The 25,747-nt window shown below is 42.0% G+C and overlaps 2 protein-coding genes across 3 annotated transcripts; one reads left to right on the forward strand and one right to left on the reverse strand.

Annotated features, from left to right (window-relative positions):
* The first annotated feature begins 7,385 nt into the window (after positions 1-7,385).
* LOC107392350 (transmembrane protein 179) lies at positions 7,386-9,264 on the forward strand. Its single transcript, XM_015970102.3, has 4 exons — positions 7,386-8,073; positions 8,487-8,624; positions 8,695-8,773; positions 8,850-9,264. Exons 1-4 carry the CDS (start codon positions 7,592-7,594, stop codon positions 9,021-9,023), a joined length of 873 nt encoding a protein of 290 aa, XP_015825588.3. The 5' UTR covers positions 7,386-7,591; the 3' UTR covers positions 9,024-9,264.
* Positions 9,265-12,153: 2,889 nt separating this feature from the next.
* Positions 12,154-24,802, reverse strand: c18h14orf180 (chromosome 18 C14orf180 homolog). 2 transcript variants are annotated; one of them, XM_015970100.3, is made up of 10 exons: positions 24,504-24,802; positions 23,990-24,020; positions 20,069-20,155; positions 17,958-18,078; positions 16,712-16,742; positions 16,493-16,601; positions 13,129-13,295; positions 12,895-13,027; positions 12,765-12,791; positions 12,154-12,497 (listed from the first exon to the last, which is right to left on the reverse strand). In XM_015970100.3, the coding sequence occupies exons 1-10, from the start codon at positions 24,654-24,656 to the stop codon at positions 12,292-12,294; spliced, it is 1,065 nt and encodes a 354-aa protein (XP_015825586.1). In that variant the 5' UTR covers positions 24,657-24,802; the 3' UTR covers positions 12,154-12,291. The 2 variants fall into 2 exon arrangements, with proteins under 2 accessions (XP_015825586.1, XP_015825587.1); XM_015970101.3 differs by lacking the exon at positions 12,765-12,791.
* Between the last annotated feature and the right edge of the window lie 945 nt (positions 24,803-25,747).

Consider the following 25,747-nt stretch of genomic DNA (forward strand, 5'->3'; position numbering starts at 1 on the left):
TTTATTGCAGATTTGAAGGAACCCCTATCTGCTTTCAGCTGCTGGCTGCAGAGGACATCACAACTAGCTGAAAAGGAGTGGGTCAGCTTGTGTAAGTATGACAGGAGCGATTATGTTGCCCTTTATTCACCGCATTCTTTAAATTATGTGGATTCCTGAAGGCTTCAGCCGCTGCCAGGGTCTGTAGATGTTTCTGCACCAAGCCTCCTTCATTACAGTGCACGCATCACTCCAGAGATTATAGAACCTGCTCACCTTGGTTCAGTGGGTCAGAACGCAGCTCAGTGCACTTCTGGCACGTTACACACAGCCGAGAGCTTTGGGACTTCTGGAGGCTACAAAGATCGATGCTGTCCTTCTCCAAATCTGCAGGCGCTGCTAAAGCTATTGCTGGTTCCTCATTCAGGCTGTTGCATTCACCCAAACACTTGTTTCATTACCCTTTAATACCAAGATGCTTGTTCTGCTTCCTCATTAACGAACACGTACTTCATCCTGAACGTGGCAAAGTTCCTGCAGTGCAAAGACGACCCTCCCCGGTTTTTTTGCGGTGTCTTCACGATTCCTTTTAGCATTCCTAAACAAATCAGAGCCTTCTGGATGTTTGATTGTGGACGTATTAAGGTATTTAGACTTTGCAATTAGAAAGATTCATGCTGCAGGTGTAATATTACTTCAGTCTTTGTTTTCATATCTTAAAAGAAATGTATTCCCTCTTACAAGTACTTTAAGGAATATTCCAATTTCCCCAGGCCTCCGTGGAGATTTTTCTGAGCTCCAGAGCTTCAGCTCCTCAGCTCTCCATGCAGCAGCATTCCATTATCCGCTCTCTCTTGACAAAAAAAAGCATCCTCGCATGACTCTCAGGTGTTTACCAGTGGAAAAGACATAGAGAGCATTGAGAATGTCAAGCTTGCAGATGCGCTTCTCCAAAGCAGGTGCATTCTTGATTAGGATGAAGAGCCGGGTTGATGTCACAGACTTGCATCTGAAGCAGAAAGGTGAAATAACAGGAAATAACAAAATGCACTGTGGGTAACATAAAGTTGTGATTTCTGCAGACTGTTTTGCTGAATCAGCACGGTGGCCACTGTCCTCCAGAATCAGAGCACAGTGACCTCAGAGGAGCTGGTTAAAATGGTGAAACTGGCTGTGACAGAAGTGAAGAAGAAGCCTCCCAAGAGAAGGTTATCATGGTTAAATGTGGTGAAATAATCATACATTGTGCTGAAGCTCAGATTTCAGACTTCTGAAGCTTTTATAGGTTATGGATTTAGGGAGGTTGAGTGGCCCAGACAAGAAAACAGAAAACTGAGAAGTCCGGACAAATTCTTGCCTTGACGTCTCCCTTCCAGCCTGTTCCCAAAGGAAACGATGGCAGAAACAGAGCAAGCAGTAAACACAGAGAGCCATGATGATACTTACGTATGTGCTTTCCTCATCCTTGTTTAGAGTGACCGGCTTTCTGTGAGGTTTTAACTAATAACACTTCCTGTAAGAGCAGCAACCAGAGATGCAGGAAAAGGTGTCTTCTGAGCTCTGTCTCGGCCTCATTGCTGCATCCTGTCACACTCATACATCTACAAGAGCACTGTGACTCTGCAAAGGATTTCCTCTCTGCTCACTAATCAGGAGATCCAAAGTAGGGAGAAGATGAGAGCAGAAACCCCGATTGGTTATTTGCCGTGTCGGCCTGAGCTGCTGACAGCAGATGGCGCCCTCAGCCACTTGGACAAATGAACTTGTGGGATGAAGAAGCAGAAATAAATACAGCAAAGAAATGATTGACTTTTTCTGTTTACTTTAGAAAGGGTGTGAGATTCTGCAACAAGGAGAACCACAGGGATGTTCCCATCATGACCTGCAGAGCCTCGCTTCAGAAGAGTACGCTGACCAGTTTACCAAGGATGGGTGAGCAGGATCAGCAGACGAAGACAGAACAAAGACAAGAACAGTCTTCCAGAGCTTTTAAAGCACAATGAAGAGAATGATTTTAGCTGTGATGTGAGGAAAGTTAAATAAAATAGAAACTTTACAAGCAATATCGAGAGTGGCAAAGAAAATCAAACACATGCACGATGCAAATGGTCATTAGCCGTTTGCCAATTGTGTCTTCTGTTCGGACATATTTAAATCCACGGGGAACACTCATGCACCGTGTAGGATAGTTCCACCAAAGACTTGAGAGAAAAAGTCAGACTGGTTCCCTCATCATCATCAGTCATCTGTAAAAAAAAGTCACCTTCCTTCCGCCACGTTCCGTTAGCTGGTGAGCGGGGAGTACCTGCCACCTCCCGCCTTCTGCCAGGTTGTGCTGATTACCACTGGGCCTTGGGGATCTGGGGCCTGCTCTCCCTCTTCTTGTCAACGTGATTAAAGGTCAAAGATATAAGAGTAGAGAAACATTGCATAGAATAAAATTTTTCGGCTGTTTGTAATTTCAACACTTTTGATTTCCTGTTTTTGTTTCTGTTCTTTCCCAGATCACAGTGATCTACAAGCTCCTTCCTGCCCAAGCAGAGGGAGGACCCAAGGTGGTCAGTAGAGGTCACTATTGTTCCAGTTTAGCTGCTCCACACGATGGGGATGATCTCATTTTGAGTCCCTGAGGATTTTTCTTCATCACATCTCAGCAGGTGGCCTCTTCACTCCCCTTTTCTTCTGTCCTCCAGCATCAGCATCATCCCATTTAAGCTCGCCGCCTACAATGAGGTCATTTTTCAAAAATAAACCCAAAATGAATGGGTTTTCTTCTTAAAAAACTGGAGATTTTGTTTTTTATATATTGTATAAGTTCTTGTGAATTATTGCTAATGCACTGACCCTGAGGTCACATCACAAAGTGATGTTTTATTATATGTAAATATCTTAAGGGTTTAATTAGGATCTGCTTTACTTTACTGCATTGCTCTTGTAGGATTTACATTATTGGTAAGGAGAGATAGATTAATGAATTATGAAAAAATGGCATGCATGTATGAATTGTGACAATTTCACAAAAATCAAAAGACTTCATTAAAATCACAATATTTGCTCAAGAAGCAGTGGAGCAACTTGGAGCCGTAAAGATTCAGGGGAGAGATGAATGACCTCTATTAGGAGCATTTAATCAGTGGTCGGCCCAGTGGTCCCCCCCAGGGAAGATTAATGGGTACAGGATATTTCATCAGGGTCTCCACATCACTGCCCAAGATATGAGAAAATTGTGTCTTGTTTTTGTTGTTTTGTGCTGTGAAGCCTCCAGGATGGATTGGACTTCAAAACACGGAGCCATAGGAAGCAGAGCGTTATCCAGGAAAAGCAAACGAGCAAAGAGAACATGATGACACACGTGCAAGACAAGATCTGTAAACCTGGTGTTTCATTTTGAGTCAGGAATTCATTTTACAGTTGAAACTGAAAAAACTGATCTTTTGAATAAACTTTGGCAAAAAAAGATAAAATCTTATTATCTTTTCATCAGCAGTGGAAGCTAGGATAAATGTGTTGAAAAGGAAAATTGCTGTGAAAATGTGTTGATGTTCTTGAAAAATATTCAGTGTTTTAGATTCTCCACTGGCTTCCTGCCACTTAAAAAAAGATGTTTGCTTTGCTTCCATATCTCATGAAAAATGGATGACCTCCCAACGCTTTCTTCTGCCATCCATGTTGGCCCAGAGCTCAGGGAACGCATTTGGGTTAGCGTCCTCCGTCCTTTTTTCATTCAGGGGGTGAATAACTTAACACGCATTTCTGCTCTGGACCTCTCCTGCCCAGTTCACAAGCCCACGCATGCTGCATTATTTATGGGCTTTGGAGTTCTGCTTGTGTCATCTCCTCATATCTTTATTTCAGAGTTTGTTGTTATTTGCAGCCATGCAGCAGCAGCAGAACCTCTGGTATCTGATTCAGGTCCTATGGAACTTGATTTGATAAAAAAAGGGCCCATGCAGCTGCAGAAAAGAGCGTGCAAAGATGTAAGGAAACCGCAGCTTCATGAAATGATTCCGTAAAGAAAACTAAATCAGCTTTGGAACAAAACCAACTCTCAGGGAGAAGCACACATCAACATAACTCAGGATAATCTGATAGCTGATAACATCCTGGAAATCAGAGCGTGGTACAACAAAACGACATAAATCATGAGCCAGGGAGATGGTGCAAAATCCTACAGTTTGCATGATGGATACAAATAGCTTCCTGATGTCTGGAAACCTCTTGTATAAATACTTGCTGTTATGTTGCATTAAATATTATCTAGTAAACACCTGGATTATTAATAGCTCCTGCCGTTAATAAATCAGTGATCATGTCAGGCTGATACTTAATTAAAATGCTTACATTTGTATCCTCTAAAATTATTTCCTGCATTTAAAATGTAATTTATTCCTGAAACACACAAACAAAAACGTGTTTACTCAGCACATAAGGAGGCTTCACATCCAGAATATCATGATCATCTTAGTCCAGCAACAGCTATGCTCACCACTAGAGGGCAATGTGTGCAGGACAGATGCTTGGTGGTCCAGACTTCATATTTATGAGACTGCACTGGATTATTGGAAGACAGTTTTTATCTTGCAGAATCACTTTTTTAGTAAATTATGTCATTAGCTACTACTTTTACATGTTTCAATCATTTTGTTCCAAACAAGGTAATTGAAGCTTAGCCAGTGCAAACTATTGCTTTACTAAATGCTGTCCAATAGGAGATCAAGTTAGTCATGCAAACTAATGAAAACAGAGGGGGTTATATTTCCAGCTGATGCATGGGCCAGTGAAGAATATATCAGTTTTTAAAAATGATGTATTTATGTTGGAACATAACAAAGCAGAATCACAATCATATCAAATCAAATCAAAGATACTTTATTAATCCCAGAGGGAAATTAGAGTTTCAGTACACACAATTCAGAGATCAGACATACATGGGCAAGACACATGACAAGAATTGGTGACTGTGGTCATTCGCAACCCTGAGTCACGCTACCTTAATAGACATCAGAGGGTAACATGAGGGTTGGTTCAGGTGGAGGGAAAATAAGGCACTTCAGAGTTACCCTTCCCACCAGGAGGGCAGCTTTGCTCTGCAAAAAACAAACAAACAAAAAAAAAACCCACCTCGAATATACATGCAACAGACTTCAGACAACACAACATAAGTGTCCACTAGGTGTTGTGGTGGGTTGGGACTATCCCCACTTCAGTTCCTGCAGCCACAATAAGCAGCGCATGTCACCTCAGTGTGGATAGGGGGAGGAGCATTGAGGGTTGGAGGGTTGCAGTGACCCTGGAATGTTTCAGCGGCCTTCCTGCAGTCCCGCCCAGGCTGGGAAAGGAGACAGAGTTGAGTTGCCATAGCGACGGCACATTCCACATATCTTCTGAGGGGGGAGTTTTCGTTGGAGCCTTGCAGGCTCAAGGGTGCCAGATTCCAATTAGAAATTGTTTTGGGGCCAGACGGAGATAATTTCCTCCCTGCCTTACAGTTTGTTGGTCCTCAACCTCTCAAAATCCCAATAATGGACGTTAATCTATCCCAATCCCTGCAGATTCATCCACTCTCTCCTAAAGGATGCTAGCCAGGTATTTGGGGCACTGACTGTAAAGTAATTTATTAAGAAATATGCCTCAGCCTTATCTCTGCCTCTTCCGACTCCAACCTGGCCCGTCATCCTAGCTTTGCTCCTGTTTCTTTGCCTGAGCTAACCAAACTTGTTAACTCTGTGAAGACCTCTGCATGCCCCCCTTTAATTTTTTGCTTTGTTTTTGTGAAGCGCCATGTGATTGTTATCTTGAGAGGCACCATAAGATTTTCTTTCTTACTTTAAGAAATAAACAACAGCATCATAATTGTTTTTAATGCAGAAAGCCAGAAAATAGTAATACATACCTGTATATATACTGTTTACACTAAATGCTTAAAACAAAATATTTTTTGTAAAATCATACCTACACATAATCTAAATTCTAAATATGTGATTTTAAATATATTCTGAAATATTTTGCTGACAGGCAAATCATTTTGAAAAACAAGTAGCCTAGCAAAATAAAAGCAGGTTTAAATCAATCAACTTTTATTAACAGACTCAAGGTCCAGAGACAATAAAAACAAACATAAGATAAAAACGACACAAGAAAAGACAAAGATACAAGAAAGTCAATATAAACACCTATACCAACAATGCCATAATTCAGACTGATAGTGTGTGGTACTACAGTCAGCATTAACCAAGCACTTAATAATCACATTTTCACGTTGATTAACTTGACAAATAAACTTAAACATCAAATTCCTCAGCATGGAATGTATTGATCCCAGAAGAGACAAACAAGCAACTTGTACGTTCCCAATGAGGTCTCTTTAGTAATATTTTCAGACAATATGCTACAGTATAAGACGCCCAAGACTTGTTTGCTCCACTAGTGTCTTTTATTCATCTGGTCTGTGTTAGGGAGCTGTCATGGTCCTGGGATGGTGATCTAAGATAAGAAAAAGCCACAAAACATGACTCAATCTCTTCACCCTGTTTTAATTTCAATAAACATCTTCTTTTTGTACAACTGTCTATATTTGCATTTTAGCGCACATTTTTTAAACAATATTTATATTTTATATAACTTCATTTATTCAGAAATAATTGTGGATATTTAAAAAAATCATATAGATTTCATTATTTATATGTGACAGTATAATTTCAGATGGAATTCTATATATTTAGATTTTTTTTTTACATTTAATTTTTATGTAAAACATTTACTACATTTTAGATTTTAAAATAAACGTTCAGTTGTAAAATTTTGCATTTGATTTTAAACATTAAGGTTCTTTTTTATATTTAGATTTAACTTCAAACATTTAGATTTGAAGAGAAATATGTTGATACAGTTTTCATATTCAAATTGAATCCTAATTATTAGGGTTTTAGTTTGTAAAATTCAGTCTTATTCTGCATGTTTATTTTAAAAATATTTATTTAGGGCAAATGAGATTAAATTAATCAGATTAAAAAAATCCTTATTTTATAATCGGCGCCCCATACTTTGACATAAAGCCAGATCTGCTGATGTCGCATCTTCAAACGTAAGAACTGACTCCGAGTGAACTGCAGCGGATGTGACCACTGGAGGGACACATCTCCCCGGATTGGATGGAGACAGGGGTGGCCTGGGACCAAAATTCGGCCCCGGAATTTTTACGAACCATCGGCCCTAAGTCGGCCCTCCTCATTGGGAGAGCGGTGGGGGTGGGGGGGGGGGGTGTTGCCGCCCACGGACTCATCTCTAGGCTGAATGTGAGATCTAATATGGGCTGGGACTGTTAAATTACAAGCAGGGCCAGACCGCTGCGACCGGAATCCCTGGCCTTCCAGATCAGCTCATTCTCCACGGGCGGAGATCAGCGGTACATTAGCTACATGCTAATGCGGTAAAACAACTCCTACGTCATCACTCTACCGTGTTTTCCTTGCTAAAAACGCCTGGGGAAAACTCTGTTAGCTTCGGGTTACCATGTAGCTAATGTTCTGCAGATCACCAACTGTGGAGTAGTGTCGGCCCAAGCTGGGCAAGCGGCCCACTTGGCTAAGCGGCCCACCGGGATAGTGCCAGAATGCCAGATAGGCCAGTCCACCCCTGGATGGAGATGAGATGGAGAGCCCTGAAGGCCTCTGCCCACTCGTTAATTTGCAGCACAGCGCGTCCTCGGATGCTGCGCCTCCGCTCCTCTCTGCTTCCACTGCGCAGCCGCGGCTTCTCCCGGACGCAGGACGCCGAGCTGTCAGATAGAAAAATGGCCCTTGATCATTTGATTTTCGCCCAGTGCATCCTTTATTTTTTAGCCTTTGTGTTCGGTTTCATCGCCGTAGTGCCGCTGTCGGAAAACACAGAGGATTTCAGCGGGAAATGCCTGCTGTTCACGCGGGGGATGTGGCAGAACGAGAACATCACGGTGTCGAAGCAGCGGTTCATCGTGGAGGAATGGGGACCCGAGTCCTGCTGCAGCTTCACCACCTTTATCGGGATAGCCTCCCTCATCTTGTCCGCACTGCAGGCGTGGAGGCTGCTTTTCTTTTTGTGCAAAGGACACGACGAGTGAGTGCAGATCACATGCACGCATCCCCTCCGCACAATTAAATCAATAAAGGGGAGCAGGATGCACTATTTAGCTCTGGTGCAGATGTGCCATCAGCGCTCTTTTCTGCAGGCATTCTGCTAAAATCAGAAACGATGTGAATGATGGATCTGTCTGCAGGAAAGGCCTGCAAAAACGCACAGTCACCCTGATGTTTACTGTAAATATATGGAAGAATTATGCTACATCCATCTGATAATCTGCATTATAATCCAATCTTTTTTATTTATTATGAGAGTAAGAGACATAATTTATCATAAAGAAGCTAGATAATGCTGGGAATAGATGTGTGTGCTTGTATTTAGGGCCTGTTAGACATAAAACATAGTCCAGATGTTTATTTAAAATGCTTCTTGGTTTTTTCTCCCTCTAGCTCATTTTTTAACGCCTTCCTCAACCTGATGATCAGCTCTCTGATGATGTTCACAGTTTTTCTATCCAGCACCATAGTGAGCGTGGGTTTCAACCTGTGGTGCGATGCAATCACTGAGAGTGGGACCATGCCTAGCAGGTACAGGACAGGAAATGTTATAACACCACATTATACTGCCCTAAATCTAAATGTCACTTTTTCCATGTAGCTGTGAAGATCTGCAGGATACAGATCTAGAACTGGGTCTGGACAACTCTGCTTTTTATGACCAGTTTGCAATAGCTCAGGTAATGGTTTAATTATTATCCACACTCCAATAAAATCCTGATTCATACCCGTGACATGAAAATATCCCTGTTTCAGTTCGGCCTCTGGGCTGCGTGGCTTAGTTGGCTCGGGATCTCAGTGTTGGCCTTCCTGAAGGTCTACCACAACTACAGACAAGAGGACATGCTGGACTCCCTGATCCACGAGAAGGAACTGCTGCTCGGCCGCTCGTCACACCGCGACTCAGACCTCAGTACCGGCATGATCTAAAACCTGTCTGCTGCTCAAACACACAGACACACACATTCACACTCAATCCCAACGTCCTCCCACACGCCAGGAGAAAACCCCAACGCTTACCCGTGGAGACAACCAGAATCAGTTGGCTTTTGCATCCATTTTTCTTTAGATGTAACTCATATTCACTCAATAATCTGCTGATAGTTGTTAATCTATGTATGTACTAACCAAGTTATATCAAGGAGTTGATTAAAGAGTATTTAATATGTTATGTAAATTGTGTTTAAGCCATTAGGTTTAGTGGAACTGGTTGAAGTAACTTGGTTAAGTATTTAACAACACAGTCTTAACGATCTGGGCAATTTGGCCGATGAGTCACACTTTCTTTTTCTAAAACCTTTGCATGGATCTAATGCATGATAAATAATGAGTTGTTTTTATTTAATGTGGAAAGGTGTTATTTTCTTCCTTGCACAAATAAAAGTGCTCCCGAGGTATAGCTTCTGATTAGAAAAGAGATCGGCGAAAGGAGAATTATTTGCATGCTGGGAAAAATTGATTTAGCAGCACACAGAAGCTAAAAAGGTGTTTTATAAAAATGACAATTTGCAGCTTTTAGCATTTAAAGTAACACATTCTAATATCTGTCGATGAAGCTACAAATATAATCTGCACTATGGTCAGGGGCGCTGTAAAGCGGTGAAAGATTTGGAAGATTCTAAGGGCCCACAGCTGTCAGGGGCCCAAAAAAGTTTCAAAGTTGAACAAAAAAAAATTAAGTTTAAAAATCACTAGTACTTTACTTTGCAGTATTTTTTCTCATTTAAGACATTAAACAAACAGTCTTTTAGTCTTTATGAAATGTATATTTATTCAGAGGTCCCTACTTTATTTTGACTAATTAATTTGAAACATGGTGAAAATGATATGTAAATAATTGAGAATGCATGTAGACCTACATAATTAAGCAAAACTGAAACACTAATATAAAGTATATATATTATATTTTTTTCTCCCTTTGAATCTGGGAGGGTGGAACCCCAGCTCCAGCTATGGATGAGCCCCCAGGGGGCTCAACTTGATATTTCTTCATGGGGCCCAAAATATCTGGCAGCCCCCCTGACTATGGCATATACCTACATGCACCGCTGTGTCACATCACATCCCAGCCAGTCAGAAGGAGCACAGGGAGACACTGGAGGCAATGACAGTTTTTATTCAGAACAAGTGAAATCATAAAGGGACTGGAACTAAGAAAAGGCACTTCTTCCAAAGTGGCCGTAAGTGTTCAGACAGCAGTGAAAAGCAGCTACGTGTTCATACAAGAGACAGGAGTTCACTTTTATTGCTAATGATGATTCGGTATGACAGTACAGAGTGACAAGTGCTCCTTTATATTGCTTTGAAATTCAGATGTGAGATCTGAACCATCAGTTTTAAGTTCCCTGAAACTTGTTGCCGTTCTGATGGAAACCGTGCTATTATTGCTCATAGAGGTATGTGAGTCATGCGTCACTGTACCGGTTTGGCTCCTACGATCTGTCCGTGTGGCAGTCTGGCTGTTTTTTATTCATAAAGGGACTCAAACACACAATAAATTCAGCATCTGGCTCTCTTATATGTCTTTGTTTCAATTCAATTCAATTCAAAAAATACGTTATTAATCCCAGAGGGAAATTGATTGGTCTGGTTTGGCCTTAAATGAGCTGAATTTGATTCTTTATGTTTATGAAACATATATTAATCCAAATCCAAAAGGGGATTTTACATCACAGTTTGAATATCTTAACTGAAATCACATAAAAGTCAGAAACAAAAATTTGGACTCTGTTGAAGATAGACATTGGTTATGCAATATCCATCCATCCATCCATCCATCCATCCATCCATCCATCCATCCATCCATTGTCTGAACCCGCTTTGTCCACGTAGGGCTGCGGGGGTGGGTTGGGGGGGCTATCTCCAGCGGTCAATGGGCAATCAGGTGGAGTACACCCTCGACAGAGAGCCAGTCCATCGCAGGGTTATGCAATAATATACAATAAAAGGCTTTAGGGGAAATTTAAGGTGTGGAACACTAAAAAAACATTTGTGAAACAATATTTCTGATTATAATTGGTCACTCTGAGTTTTTCATGCAGGCTGAACATGAAAATAGTCTCCTACACTTATCTCATGCATTAGCTTCTGATAGAAAAACTGAAGAAAAAAAAAGTAGGATTTGAAAGGCCTGACAGATCTACGTCACACTGCTACAATGTTCATGGACTCACCCATCTTTACTCACGACAGTGAAGGCTGTTGTTGGTTTAGTGTCCAGGAAGCGGCAGAGAATGTCCCAGTTAGTAGAAGCTAACCATTAGCATTAGCTACTCCACCAAACAGCAGAACTCCTCCAGGCTTGTGTTATTTGTGGAGGTAAATTGTCAATGTTGCAATTCAGTTGTAGAGTCACATTGCTGTTGTCCAATCAGAGGCAAAACGTCCCAAAATCAGGAAATAAGACTCCAAATCCTGCCGTCTGAAGCTCAGGTGGGATGAGGCTCACTTCTAGCTCCTGGAAATGGTGCTCCGCTGTTTTTTCCCCCCCGAGTACAACCTACAAGGCATTTATTCTGACTAGAGACCATTGCAAGTGTATTGATTAAACCAGTGTTCCACACCTTTAAAACTGATAAAAGCATTTTCTCTCTTGAAGATAGATAGTTCTCCTCTTGTATTCATCCATCCACTCAGACTGTGAAGTGATGTAGCTCTGTGTTCACCTCCTCACCTCTCAGACCCTCTTCCTTCCAAACACTTAAACCACATGATTCCCAAACATTTCTACATTCATTTATGTGCAATTGCAAGCCTAAATACTGATAGTGATAGTCCTTAGTATATTGAGCCCATATATATATTTACACATTCATTTCCATGTAATGACTAATAAACATAATTTATGAATCATAACAAAAAAAAATTATATCATTCCTTGGAAACATCACAGAGGTTGTGATGTGAGCTGAGAAACGGTGACTGAATGAGTGTAATTTGTGCAAAATATCATCTCAACTTAATTACAAAGTGACATTTCCCAAATGCATATTTACATACAGACGTGGAAGCTACATGTTCTGGGATTACAGATCATCCCGTTTTTATGTGGGAGTGGTGCAACGCCACCGACAGTCTATAGAGCCTTGCAAAAATGTCTGAGGTGATTGCAGGCCTGGGCACCCTCTAATATATTTATAAAAACAGAGGAATAAAAACAGAAAGGCGGCTCCACGACTCCACCTGTGGTTCATCACAGTCACTGCATGGTCAGCCATATCCAGCAGCCCCACAGAAGCTGCTTCATGTGCAGCAGGTAGACGGCCAAGGCGGCCTCCAGATCCTCGCACATGCGCTGAGGGCGCCGGCGGTCTGTGCAGTACATCGCCACGCCCAGGAATGACATCAGCAGGAAGAGGCAGGTGAACAGGGCGAGGTGCGGGCGGGATGGAGTCGTCTCATAGGCTAAAAAAAAACAGAACAAACAAACAAACAAAAAAGAAGAAACCACAAGAAACTTTTAAAGGTATTTGTCTTGTAAATGATTTGAATTTGAATGAACCCTACTCTCCTTTTGATGCAACAAATCAGAAAAGCCACACAGACTCTAGCATGTGTGTGTTGTTAGAAAGGGAGTGAGAGAGATTAGCTAAAAGCACGTTAGACCCAACAATCCTTGTTACTAGTTGGTGCTTCCTCGTGCAACACAGAGATCATTTTAAACACACTTACCACCTAAACAGTCAGAGTAAGTAATATCTGTGAAAGCAACAGAGGAGAGGAGACAACCTCAGAGGTGATGCGTCGCCCCCTGACACCATCAAGCCTAATTTATACACTAATTGACTGGAAATCTTCTTACCGTGTACTGTGGTCTCTGGCTCCCTGAATCTAACCCTGCGCTCGCCCTTCCGTCTGTGGTTGGGCTCTGCATCGGACCCATAACTGGGACTTGGCCGCTTCAGAATGGAGGTGGGGACTTTGCCACTGGTTACCTACGTCAGTTTGTGTGCATGAGTGTCAAGCTGCAGGAACCAACCCGGCGATAAAAAGAAATAAATAATAAAGATAAATCATCATCTGCTGCAGTCCCTACCTTGGCTTTCAGCGTGTCCTCCTGATGGTGGTGGTGCGTGTCCTTCCTGTGGCGCGCCTCTGAGTGTTTTTCCCGATGGGAATGAGGAAGACGGTTGACGGTGTCTCTGAGGGACTCGGCAGCAGTGAAGCGTTTGGACAGCGCAGACACACACTGGCCCAGAGAGTCTAGTAAAACAACCATGATCACACGGTACATGAGCAGAGCGCTGCTTGGCTCTGGAGGCTGGAGTCAAGGCAGACCACATGATAAACACACAGCAGCGAACATGCAAATGTTCCTGCAAGGAGCAATCTGGGATTAACCCTTACACACTTCTCTATCTGCCGTCGTCCTACGTTTGAAGGGACGATCAGGATATTTTGAGCCACAAATCTCTAAAACAATTGTGGCTTTGACATCAATATAAAAGTCATTTATGTCTTTAAGAACAAAAAAAATGTAATTATTAGGTTTTAAAGCATTTTCATTCACATGTCATGATTTAAATTTATATGCATTTATATATAAACTAAAAATGAAAAAGACAAGAAGGTGCTGGTTTTGTAATAGCAGAATGCTCTACATTAAAGACTAACCCTCGGGGCTTTTTGTTTTCCTGCTTCACTCAAAGGTTTTGTGACAACTCAGGTACCTTTATAGTTGTTTCATCTTTGCAACCTCATTGTTTTACTGCGAGCTACTGATCTGTTTGAAATGTGTGTCTCAGATACTTTATATGGGGTCTAGAATGGGGATCTGCAGCTTTTAAAGGGATAGTTTGCAACTTTTTCACATTTTAAAATCATTTTCTTGAGCCTCTTTGTGCTAAAACGACCCTTTACAGGGTTAAAGAAATGTCACTCAGACCCCCACCGCCCTCTGTGGTCAGAATACAGCATTTGCAACTTCAGAATGGCGGTCCGCCACCTGTGGAGCTGATATGCCTGGGGCTGCAGTCTGCTTCCAGCGTGTTTCCTGCATGTTTTAGATAAGTAACACAGCTGATTTGTATAATTTGATGATCAACTGCTCTTGTAAACAGTAATGGAGGCTGGGGAGACATTTCAATTGTGAGATTAAGGTGTTAAAAAAGACAAAAGCACAGCGAGGAGATAATTTTTGCTATTGGTTCTTCTAAGCAGACACTAGGGGGTGCTACAAGCAAGCAAAACTGCCTAGTCTCCCTTTAAAGGTGCACGATGTAAGAATGAAGTCATGACATCCTGTGATCAAATATAGACACAGCAGTCTTTGTTTCTAAACAAAAACATAACTTCCTAGGGGTGGTCCGTCAGCGCGCTCCAGGGCAGCGGTGGCTACATCGTAGCTCATCCCACCAGCACATAAATGTGTGTGAATGGGTGAATGACTGTGTTGTGAAGCACCTTGGGGGGGATGTAGATCCCTAAGAAGGCATTATACAAACACAGGCCATTTATTATTTTCTCACCCCCATCCCAAGAGTTTCATGGCTGTTGCTAGTTACGGCTCAGTGCCAGCAGATGATGAGTGAAGACGGGTCATATGCAGTAAGTTCAGTAGATAAATACATTTCACTTTAATGTCAAGTTCTTGTTCATTTAAAAAAAGAGCTAGAATAATTTTAGAGCTGTTTTCCTCTAATTCAACATTAACATTGTTAGCTCAATGTTAGCTCTATGTTAGCCTTTAGCTTTCGTTACCCGGTATTAGGGTAAAACAGAAGACACCGTGGCTTTTCAGGTATACAACAAATAACTTCTGGGTCGCTCCTTCAACTGGTTAATCTACAACTCTGGAGCTTTTTGATGGCTGGTGTCGAATTACAAATGCCACTGCGCAGACTTGGAAACTGACTGTAAACAAAAACTACGCTCCTCTTCAGCCTTTTTGAAAGGAGAAAAGTTGAGTCTGAATTTACGAGTGAAGCAAATCTGAATCGATCTGCTGAGAAGCCTTGAGGAGGATGTCTCCGAGGGAGACGTTAATTCTCGGTGTATATGGCGTGCTGGACAGAAACAGCAGACACCGGCGCAACATTTTCCTACAATATTCCTGGTTTTTCTAAATTTACATTAGAAATAATTACTGGTTATTTCAGGAAATCAAAAAAGAAGAAGAAAAAGAAACAGTTCAACTGATCTATAGGAACAGGGAATTAGGATTGGCACGTTCCGGTAAAAACTGAAACACAGAATGAAACAAATGGACGTTTTCATCGTGTTTAACCTGAACAATCATGCATTCAATCAAAAAATCACACACAAGGACACTTGAAATTGGATTTAGTTTAAGCCAATAAATGGCAGCCTTCTAAAATCTGTCCTTTAACACAGAAAAATGTGTTTATTTCATTGTTTTTTTAGACATTTGGTCAGGGTGCCTTCTGGACGCCTCCCTGGTGAGGTTTTCGGGCACAGCCAACCGGGAGGAGGCCTAAAGGTAGACCCTGGACATGTTGGAGGGTCTATGTCTCTCACCTGGCCAGGGAACGCCTTGGGATTTCCCTGGAGGAGCTGGCTCAAGTGGCTGGGGAGAGGGAAGTCTGGGCCTCTCGACTTAGGCTACTGCCCCCGCGACCCGCCTCCGGATAAGCGGATGAAAATGGATGGATATGAATCCAAATTCACTCATGTAGCATCTCAGAGTTTTTCTAAATACAAACATGCAGCTGGGCGTTAACCTCCAGCATCTAAGCTTTGTTCAGTTAGCAGAAAAACACAAATGGAGATATTTCATGTTACAGTGATAGAGCACCCTGCTGTAGGTCAGAGGAGAATCTGCTGTGTGCATCAGAAAAATAAAAGGTCACAAAAGTGCACTGGTGCAGCAGCGTGATACAATCTGCTGCTACAGTCTTTTTTTTTCTTTTTTGCACATGATTTTCAATGTTTCACCTGACATTTTTTTTGTCACAGATCTGTTTGGATGTTAGCTGCTGCTCGTGTTCGGCACCTCTGCCTCATGCCTAACCGCTGAGTCGACAGCATGGTAGCTTTTTAACGTATTGCTTTTACAGCGAAGCGGTCCTCGTAAAAATGCTGAAGCGAACAGAGAGGGTTGCTTTTTGCCAAGCAGAACAAAACCACAGCCTCAAACTGTCACAAAGCCACTTTTCACATTTCCCTCTGTGTAAAAAACTACTTGTGTGTCCAGTACAACTGTGAGTGTTTATTAATTTAAGCTTTTCATGGGTTTACATGCTTTAGAGGCTCAGCCAAGTGTTTTACACCACCGTGCATGCTGAAGACTGCTCCACATGGCTGTCAGGTGTGGTTTGTTAAATTACACATCCTTGTTTGTTTTTCACTGCTCAATAATCCGTGTATTGTCAGTAGCTGATGGGCTGTTCTCCAGAATGACACCCCTATTTACTTTCTGCTTCGCGTCCCTCAGTGTTCACCTGAATATTCAGTCTTGCCGATCTCAGCATAGACAGTTGCCATGAGCTCCAGGCTTCTGGCTGTGATCGGATGGTCATTACCGAAGGCCCTCTGGTGAATCTTTGTAGCCTGAATGACACAAACCCATAAAGTTAAAACTTGTATCCGTAATTAGTTTCTAAAATCTGAAAAAAACAAAAAACAAAAAAAGAACAAAGAAGGAAGCAATGACAGCCTACCTTACCACTGTATTCTAGGGCTAGATGAGGTCTGAGGAAAGAAAAGAAAGTAGGATCATTAGGCAGAAGAGCAGCAAGATATGAAGTAATTCAGCAAAACAAGCAGAATTTCACAATGAAATAAAATGTTTTCAATTAAAAATACAGAGAATGGCATTGCTGGACTTGTAAATACGTATCGTATCAGTTTCACCGTTTGGAGCTCAACAGCAAGTCGCACCTAAGCACGTGTGAGCTGTGACTGGTCAGAGACGGCACGGCTGTGGGCCTGGCGGCGCCTCGTGCATGAAGTGGAAACCTTTATTTTCTGCCAACATCACTGCTGTCTGTCTGTCCTCCAGGGGGAATTAAAAGAATGGTGCTTACAGGTCGGGTTTACTGCCTCTCCGGTTTAGTGCTAAGCCAGGTGAATGTGATGACTTTCACTACCAGCTGTTCTGCTTGTATCTGTTCAGTAAAGTCAGCCAAGGACACTCACCCCCCCCACACCCTTTTGCATGTCCTCGTAGATGTAGAGCAAGCTCTGTAAAGGGTGACAGACGTCATCTTGATCCAAAAACATAAAGTGCTGCAATTAGTAACAGCCAGGTGTCTGTTTGTGATGCTTTGGAAAGTCTTTCTTGGAGGACATGATCAGGAAGGCTAAAAAAAGGTCTTTTGGGAGCGTAAAGACACTCTAACCATAAAGACATTCAGATTGTAAGAAGAAGTCACTGTTGTTTGATTTAAAGAGGTCTAAAATATAAGAAAACATCAAAATGTGAATCCACCTGGAAACACAAGCCCTCTAGCACGGTCGTGTTCAACCAGTACCATCTCATTTAACTTTAACCACTCCATGCTCTTTGCATTATTTAAGTGTCCGGCCCTCCAACAAGGGAAACATTCCACCCTCCGTCACCCTCCAGAGAACATCAGGTTAAATGGCCTAATCCCAGCAACGACAACAGGAGCTCAGAAAACGCGTGCATGCTGCAGGTCCGAACAAAGCACCCACGCAACAGGAGACACCGGACCTGGTTGAGGTGTTCCTCGCCTGGGCGGAGCGCGGTGTCAGTTTCTCACAACATAGACGAGGAAATTGAACCCATATCCCCTAAAAATAACATTCACAAAAAGTCTAGCAGCAGAAATGTGAAACATTCTGAACTCTGTGGAAAAACTAGCTTATGACATGAGAAGCCACACAAGATGAGCCTGCTGAGACGGTGAACAAGTTCACCACCCAGCGCCGACTTCTACCTACTGTTTGCTCATGATGCAGAGCTGAGCCAGCCGTTCCAGGTGCTGAGCTTGCGAGGCCTGCTCTGAAAATTCCTCTGGGGTCATCCATCCTGCAGAGCCCAGACTGGCCTCCTCCTGAGGCCCTGTTACAGAAACACAAGGCATAGACGCCTTTCAGAACAAGCAGCAACAACCGTTCCCCTTCCAAACCCGTCCTGCTGAGTCCAGAACCTGAACTGAGAGTCTGGCTATCAGCTTGTCTGTGACACCACAGACTTTAAGCCTGATCAGTGACGAGGAGCCAACTGTGGCCTGAGGACAGGAGAGTAAAGATAAGGACAGGAGAAAGCCAAGCGCCTATGGAGCGCTGAGACACGTCCAGCTGTAGATGGCGGTTTGGAACCAACACCTCAAGTTAGCACAAAAAAATCAGAGGCTCCGCTTTGCATTAAACTTCAACAAAATGACAAATATATCAGCTGTCAGAGATGAAGTACAACAAGGAGTCATTTTACTCTAAAGGGAGACTAAGCTGCCATCTCTGCCCCAGGAGGAGTTCAACCTGAGTCAGTGCTGAATCAGGAGCTTCTGGATTCTGTAGCGACGCACAGCTCCTAATGAGAAAATGTGGCCATTTGTCTTCTGCTTTGCCTGCCTCTGATTTCCTCCACTGCGCCCACGCTACGCTGCTGCCTCAGCAGCAGAGAAGAATAGGTGATGAATGAGTGATGCTCACGTATGATTTAACTAGCATACTGATGGAGCTGTAGGTGAAGCAGGGCACCAAAGGGTCGCGTGGAAACATCAAACTTCATTTGTTTGTATTTTTAAAATTCATGAAGATTTCTATCACCCCTTTAGCAAAATCAGCCAAATCAGGGACGAACCAGTGACTTATCTTTAACTTTTTCAGTTGTCTAAAGTTTTGTTTCCAAGTTTGTTCATTCTCTAGTATAAATAAATGCCTTGTGAGTCGATCTCTGTGGGGGAAAAGCTCTGGCGTTCCTTTTTCAGGAAGTAGAAGTGAGCCAGAGCAGAAGTGGGCAACAGACGGAGAAATTTGGAGTCATATTCCCTGTCATATTCAGACATCTTGCCTCCGATTGGCTAACAGCAACACAACTCTACCACTGACTCTGTTTGCTTTGAAATGTTGATGTTTTATCTCCAAAAATAACACAAGCCTGAAGGAGTTCTGCCGTGTGGTGGAGTTGCTAATGCTAACGGTTAGCTTCTAATAGCCGAGACGTGCTCCACTCTTTCCTGGATCCTAAATCCACAGCAGCCTTCCCTATCATGAGCCAAGATGGGTGAGTCCATGAATGCTAACTCGACAATGTGACGCAAAAAGGTCTCAAGCGTTTCTATTCCGAAAGTTTCCCCATCTCTTTTCTATCGGCGACTCAAGCAGGAAATAGGGGTGGAAGACTATTTTCTCGTTTAGCCTGAATAAACCTGGTCTTTAAAAAAAAATCCAACATTTTTCCCTGTCCCTGAACTCACCATCACTAGCATTAATTCACACGAGTAGTGAAAAATTGCACATATGTATCATTTTACTTAATTAAAAAACAACGAATACATCTTTTTACTTTTCAAACACCTTCTGCTAATTGTATTTATTTGAGATGAATCAGAATAACCCTAAAACCAGCATCAGTACATCTTTCTAGTAAATAAAATAGAAATGAAAATTTTAATTATTTTTCTTCCTTTTACTAAACTGAAATCAATGATGGTTATAATAAAATATGAGCTAACAGGGACATACCAGACATTTTAATAAGGCAACAATGTGTGTGTTTTTATTCAAACTTCTCCATATTTTATTTTAGTTTATTTTATTTGTTTCAACCAGTGCTGCACACAAAGACTTAAAACCACAAATCCTAATAAAAACAAAGCATCCGTTTGCCTTTGAAGTTATATCTTTTGCTGAATTTAAGTAGAAAAAAATCCAAAAATAAGTTTATTTTGTGAAATAATACAAAAAATAACACTTTTTCCCTATAAGTTTGGTCAAACTGAACTCATGTTTCACCCCAAAGATTAAAAACTAAAACCACTACTCTATATATCATAATGCATCCCCAGAAGTTGCAATTAGAAGCTTATTTTTTAAATACTACTTGCCTGTGCTCCCCTGAAGAGCCGTGAGCTCGATCAGCGCCACTTCATAGAACATCTTTTCAGCCTGGATGAACTGGAGGGCCTTTCCATCTGTTTATATGAGTGAAGGATCTGTCTCTGTTGTCAACAGTATTAGTCAGTTGTGGAAGTTAAAAACAGCCCTCACGTTTCTGCTCTCTCTCTTTTTTTCCATTCCACAAAAGCACGGCCCCTTCAGGGCACACACACCACGTAGTAATCCAGAGCGCCATGTCGGTCTGGACGTCAGGAATTTATTATGACAATTCCAGACGCAGGAAATATTTTTGTTTTTTTCTTGTTGGTAAGAAACCGAAATTCACAACAAATCGTAGACTGATTACTCATCAGCTGAAGGATTTTTTTTTTACATTTAAGCACCTCTTATCTTTTCAGATGATTTCTGATTGAGCTTAATGGCGGAGATTTGTTTCCATGAAAAATAATCTATTTAAAGTCTCCTAAAAATAGCTCGTTTTGTAAAAGCATCCTGAGCTCTGAGGGTTCTTGTCACTGTAAAAAGACACCATTGATGCTTGTCAGGTGAAGATAATGACCAATAGGATGAAGAGTGCCTAAAATAAACACAGCAGCCTCTGTTGAAATGCCCCACTTAACAGCAGATTTCTCATGAGTAATATTTCCATCTTGGGCCACTTGCTCTCACAGCACTGACAACTGTTGTCATCATTCTTAATTATTAAAGCCAAACACGTGGCGGATGTGGTTTCGCATCTGGAAAGCACTTAAATACTTTAAATTTGTCATCAAATCAAGCACAGTGCACGTCGTTTCAAGTATCTGCAGCTGTGAATGGTCCACAACCTTCCACAATAAAAGCACATTGCTTTAATGTTTTCAGCAGATTTCAGTAGAGCTCAGGCTATTTCAGGAAGGGCTGAAGTACCTGCCCCAGAGTCACCTGGCAGCTGGGAATAGAGAAAGTATGAGGCAGAGCATTTGTGAGGGAGAACGGAGGGAGCAGCCACGACCAAAGGCCAAAGCACGTTTTCCTCCTGCTATTTTTACCTCTTCCAAACCACAACAATGGAACAACTGGAACCAGGAGCGATTCTCTCCTAGGAACGAAGAGCCAAGAGATCCAGAAAAATCCTGGAGTGTACGAACATCTCAGATCTCCTGCAGGAGTCTTGGATTTGGGTACTTTTGTTAACGCTATTCAGTGCATTATTAGGCATCGATAAAATGGGTCCCTTTTATTAAGTTACTTAGTGCATTATTAAGCAATATAATAACAATTATTATTAACCATTAAGTGTCCTTAAGGTTGGCACAAAGGTGCGGTTTGGGGTAAGCAACTGCTAATACTTTATTTTTTATTGTAACGGAATGAAAATACTGTTTTTTCCCTCCTCTGCACAAGACTAGTCTGCATGAGATTTAGTCTCAAGGTCTCGCTGGATGCATTCCTTCTACCCTGCTTATTTTCAGCTCAACAGAAGAATGAAGAATGAACTCTTTTCTTTTAATTAATCAAAGAACTCTATTTTAATAAAGCTAATCCATCAAAGTGTTAGTCAAAAAATAAGATGTGACCGATCTGTGAAATCAAAATATTAATTACCTTATTATAATCCTATAGAATATAAAGGTACTGTGACTTTAAATGTTCCAACAGGACTCGTTTCACGTAGCGTTAAAAAGACATAACACATTACTTTCACTGATCCAGTCAGAATCTGACAGATCTGACGGAGGCGTGGTTTTGATGGTGTTTGGTAATTTTTCATTCGACCATAAACCATAACATCCGAAGTATAAAACTATGCCACGTCATCTCTAACGCCAGTTCAAAGCGTTCTAGAGAAAGTGACGGAGTGGCCAATCCTGAACTATACTCTTCAACCGAAAGAATGAACGACAAGCTGAAAAGAAAAATTTGTTGCTATTCCAACTGCTGCAACAGTTCCTTTCAGAACAAAAGCGGAACCATCAAGACCCAGGCTTGGGTCTCACCAGACACCAACAAACTGTCGTGTACCCGGAAGTAACTCACAGACTGGTCTGATCGGAACCGTTGCTTTTCCTACCGGCTCGGTTCCAGAGAGGGTCAAGCTGGACCTCGACATTCCTGATCTCCAGAGGACTTCCCGAAGGGTAGGTAGATGCAAATGGTGTCTCATGTGTTTCTGAATTCCTAACCAAAGCTTAATGCGAAGACATCACCTTCATTTCCCGTCAGAACTAATCGCTTCTTCGGATTTGCTGGTTCTGATTAACATCATACGTCATTCATTCACCCTCTCATCCACTTTAGTTACACCATACATTTAGTGTTTAAAGTCAGTCTAGTTTAATTTGTTAGTAACAAAATTCTTAACTTTTAAACTTGACTCTCTCTCTTCTGTTGTCTCTGAGTGAATACGAAGCGGTTATCTAATCCCTGCAACAAAAAGGTCCAATCTTCTGGTTTAAATAACTCACCGATCCGTAAGGTGGATTTCATATTTCCTATGGAATCCTACGCCTTATGGCTTATTAAATAACATGTAATCTAAATTATTACATTATTTTTTTGTTTTCTTATCACTTATTAATGCATTAACATTAATAAAGGGACCCTTATTGTAAAGTTTTTACCAAGAAATTATCTATCATCTATCTATCTATCTATCTATCTATCTATCTATCTATCTATCTATCTATCTATCTATCTATCTATCTATCTATCTATCTATCTATCTATCTATCTATCTATCTATCTATCTATCTATCATCTATCTATCTATCTATCTATCTATCTATCTATCTATCTATCTATCTATCTATCTATCTATCTATCTATCTATCTATCTATCTATCACCTCATGTCAGCACCCACCCCACTGCCAAAAGAGCTTTTAGCTAAAAACAGGTCTCCTGTTCATTCGGCCAACTCTGAGAACAAAACATCAAACGTTACGCGACCATCACACGGACATTGCTTTCAACCACCACCAATTACAGCTGGTTTATTCCACCTTACTGTAACATCAGCCCAGGACTCTGTGTAAACCCAGCTTCCTTTAACCACTCTCACTATTATCTATGAACCCACATGCTGCTATTTTTGCTCTCGTAAAACATTTGCGTGAGACTCCAGTTCCCACATCCTGCCTCCAGTTCAAGCTGGGTGACCTTTCACCTCATTCCTAAGGGGAATGTTTTGCAAAAAGAACTGACGTGAGCTTGAAAATGACCAAATAAGTCGTGTGGTTGCACGTAACGTAGCTTCGACAGCTCTGAGCTCCGCCGTGGGGTACGACACCGTACGTGATCTGATGTAACTGCATCAAAAGCTAACTCTGTCACAGTGTTTGAAGCAAATATCCTCTCCATGATGACCTGAGAAGGAGGGAAGCTCAGCAAATTGACCTGTTTTGGAAAGTGGACAGTGAGAGGCAGAGCCTCGGTGAGGTAGATAACCTGAGCTGATGACTTAAGTGCTGGAGTGTCTCAGTAACAAGGAGAGGAGCTGTGAGGGTAATGCATCCTGAAACACAACACCTTTCTATTATCTCTCTGTCCTATGCTGCTATGGTTTATAGTGGTGCTGGAGTGGAGATACACGGGCTACTCAGCGCTGATGCAGGCTAATTAGTGCTCTCCTCTCTGCTGTACGGAGATAAGAGCCCACAAATCCTCTTAAGGCACAAACACACCTTCACAGTGACACACACACGGCATCCTGGGACAAATGCCTGACCATGAACTCTGCTCGTGTCTCTTTGTTTACATTGTTCTCTTATTTATGGTCTACATCCCCCATTGTGTTGGAATGCTCTACGTGTGCTACCATGCTCACCTGACAGGGACAACCAGCTACTTTTAACTGCTGAGCTATGAGAGTTTGCACAAAGATGAAGAAACAGAGCTTGTTTCTCTAAATTTCTTGGCAAAGGATACAGTTTTTTTCAGAGATGAAGAGCTCGGCAATCTGCAGAGGACAGAAAAACAACCAGCAGGCGTGATTAAGTGAAAGGTTTCCAACACAAATCCTGAGTTTGTGCGTGCACGGCGCGGAGAGCAGCTAAATCACGTAGCGGCGCTCTCCTACGAGCATCAAAAGTCTGGTCAACATCATCCTGCATGCTGTAAAGTTCTGGAGCAAAGGCAATGTTTTGACACTCTTTCTGGGAATTTAAAGAGTTGCTGTGGAGATACTCGTAAAGCATCCCAGCCGGCAAACGGCTAAAAAGTTTCTCCACAGCAGAAACGCCGTCAGTCCTGTTGGGACAGAAGTCATCCTCCAGTTTTGGCTGACAAGCGGACATTGGTGTTGGACAAATCAAGGTTAAATGGGTCCTGTGTGCAGATGAAGTGATGCAAAAAGAACAATGACATGCAAAAAAACAGCGATAGGAGGAATGGATTAAATTGGTCTGCGTGTGAATGTGAGGTGAGCTCCCATCCGACTCACCTGATGTAGGCAGTTGGGCAGAGAGGTGAAGCTCTGTACGTGGGTCAGACCCAGCAGGCAGCTGAGGAAGCAGTGCAGGGCAGCCTGGTACTCCCCCTGCTGCTGGAGCTGCTGTCCCAGCTCAAACAGGCCCTCCCTCCCTCCGCTCAGCATCCCCAGTCCCAGCCGGAGTCAACGCCGCCTCCCATCAGAGCTCCAACGGCCGAGGATGGAGCTTCTCTTCACTGAAGCACCACAGATGGGAGCAGCAGCCACAGAGTGAAGTATTAAAAAAAGGGACTGCAGACACCTTCATAAGCACTGATATGAAGGTGGTAGAGGAGGAGGGAGCAGGGCAGCTTCCTCTCTGTCTCGCCAAGTCAAGGACAGGTGGTAAGGAGCAGGGTGAGGTAGTGCCGGCGTCTCACACAGAACAGATCCATTCCCCTCCCTCCTCTCAGGCTGCATCAGGAAAAGAGGGCAGAGGAAGTCGGGGAGTATTTCCTGTCTGAGTGACAGAGCTATGAGCCAATCGCTGCTCTGATCACCAACACTGCTCCACCAGCATGTGGAAGGCTTCTCCAATCATTTTAACAGGGGAATCACACAAATGAATGCTTTGATGATGAAATGCAAACATAGTGACACATGCTTGATAATGGATATCTAGATCTTCAACACAAACAGGTAAACTCCTTCAAATTCTGGTGCTTTGCTGCTACAGAGAATATATTATGTATGGGATGTCAAGTGTAAACTGCCGGTGCAAATTATTTAGCAGACATTTTTTTTACATTTAGCTCATTTTCCCTACATTTAGCAACTCTCATCTCATTTAAAACAATATACAATGTAAGATATACATTTAACATTTAGCTTTCACATATATACAATTAACTTTTACATTTAGATTTACATCAAACATTTACACTTAACATTTAGATTTAGATTTATAATTTAGATTTAATTATGTGACATTTAATCATTTAAAATGAGATGAAAGTTGCTAAATGTAGGAAAAATTTGCTTATGTAATTAAAAACAGTGTCCGCTAAACCATTTTCACCATTAATTTACACTTGGTATTCCATAATTATGTATACCACAATGCAAAGGGATCATTAAAAAATACCCTTCTAATGATTAATTAATGAAATGCACTAAAGAATGAAACTATAAATGTAAAAGTGGTGTTAAAATGTGCAATAAAATGACATTTTATGAATGAAAACTCAAAAACAGCCTTATTTCTGCAGGCAGGTCAG

This window comes from Nothobranchius furzeri, chromosome 18 (assembly GCF_043380555.1).
Source record: "Nothobranchius furzeri strain GRZ-AD chromosome 18, NfurGRZ-RIMD1, whole genome shotgun sequence".
Lineage (NCBI taxonomy): Eukaryota > Metazoa > Chordata > Actinopteri > Cyprinodontiformes > Nothobranchiidae > Nothobranchius > Nothobranchius furzeri.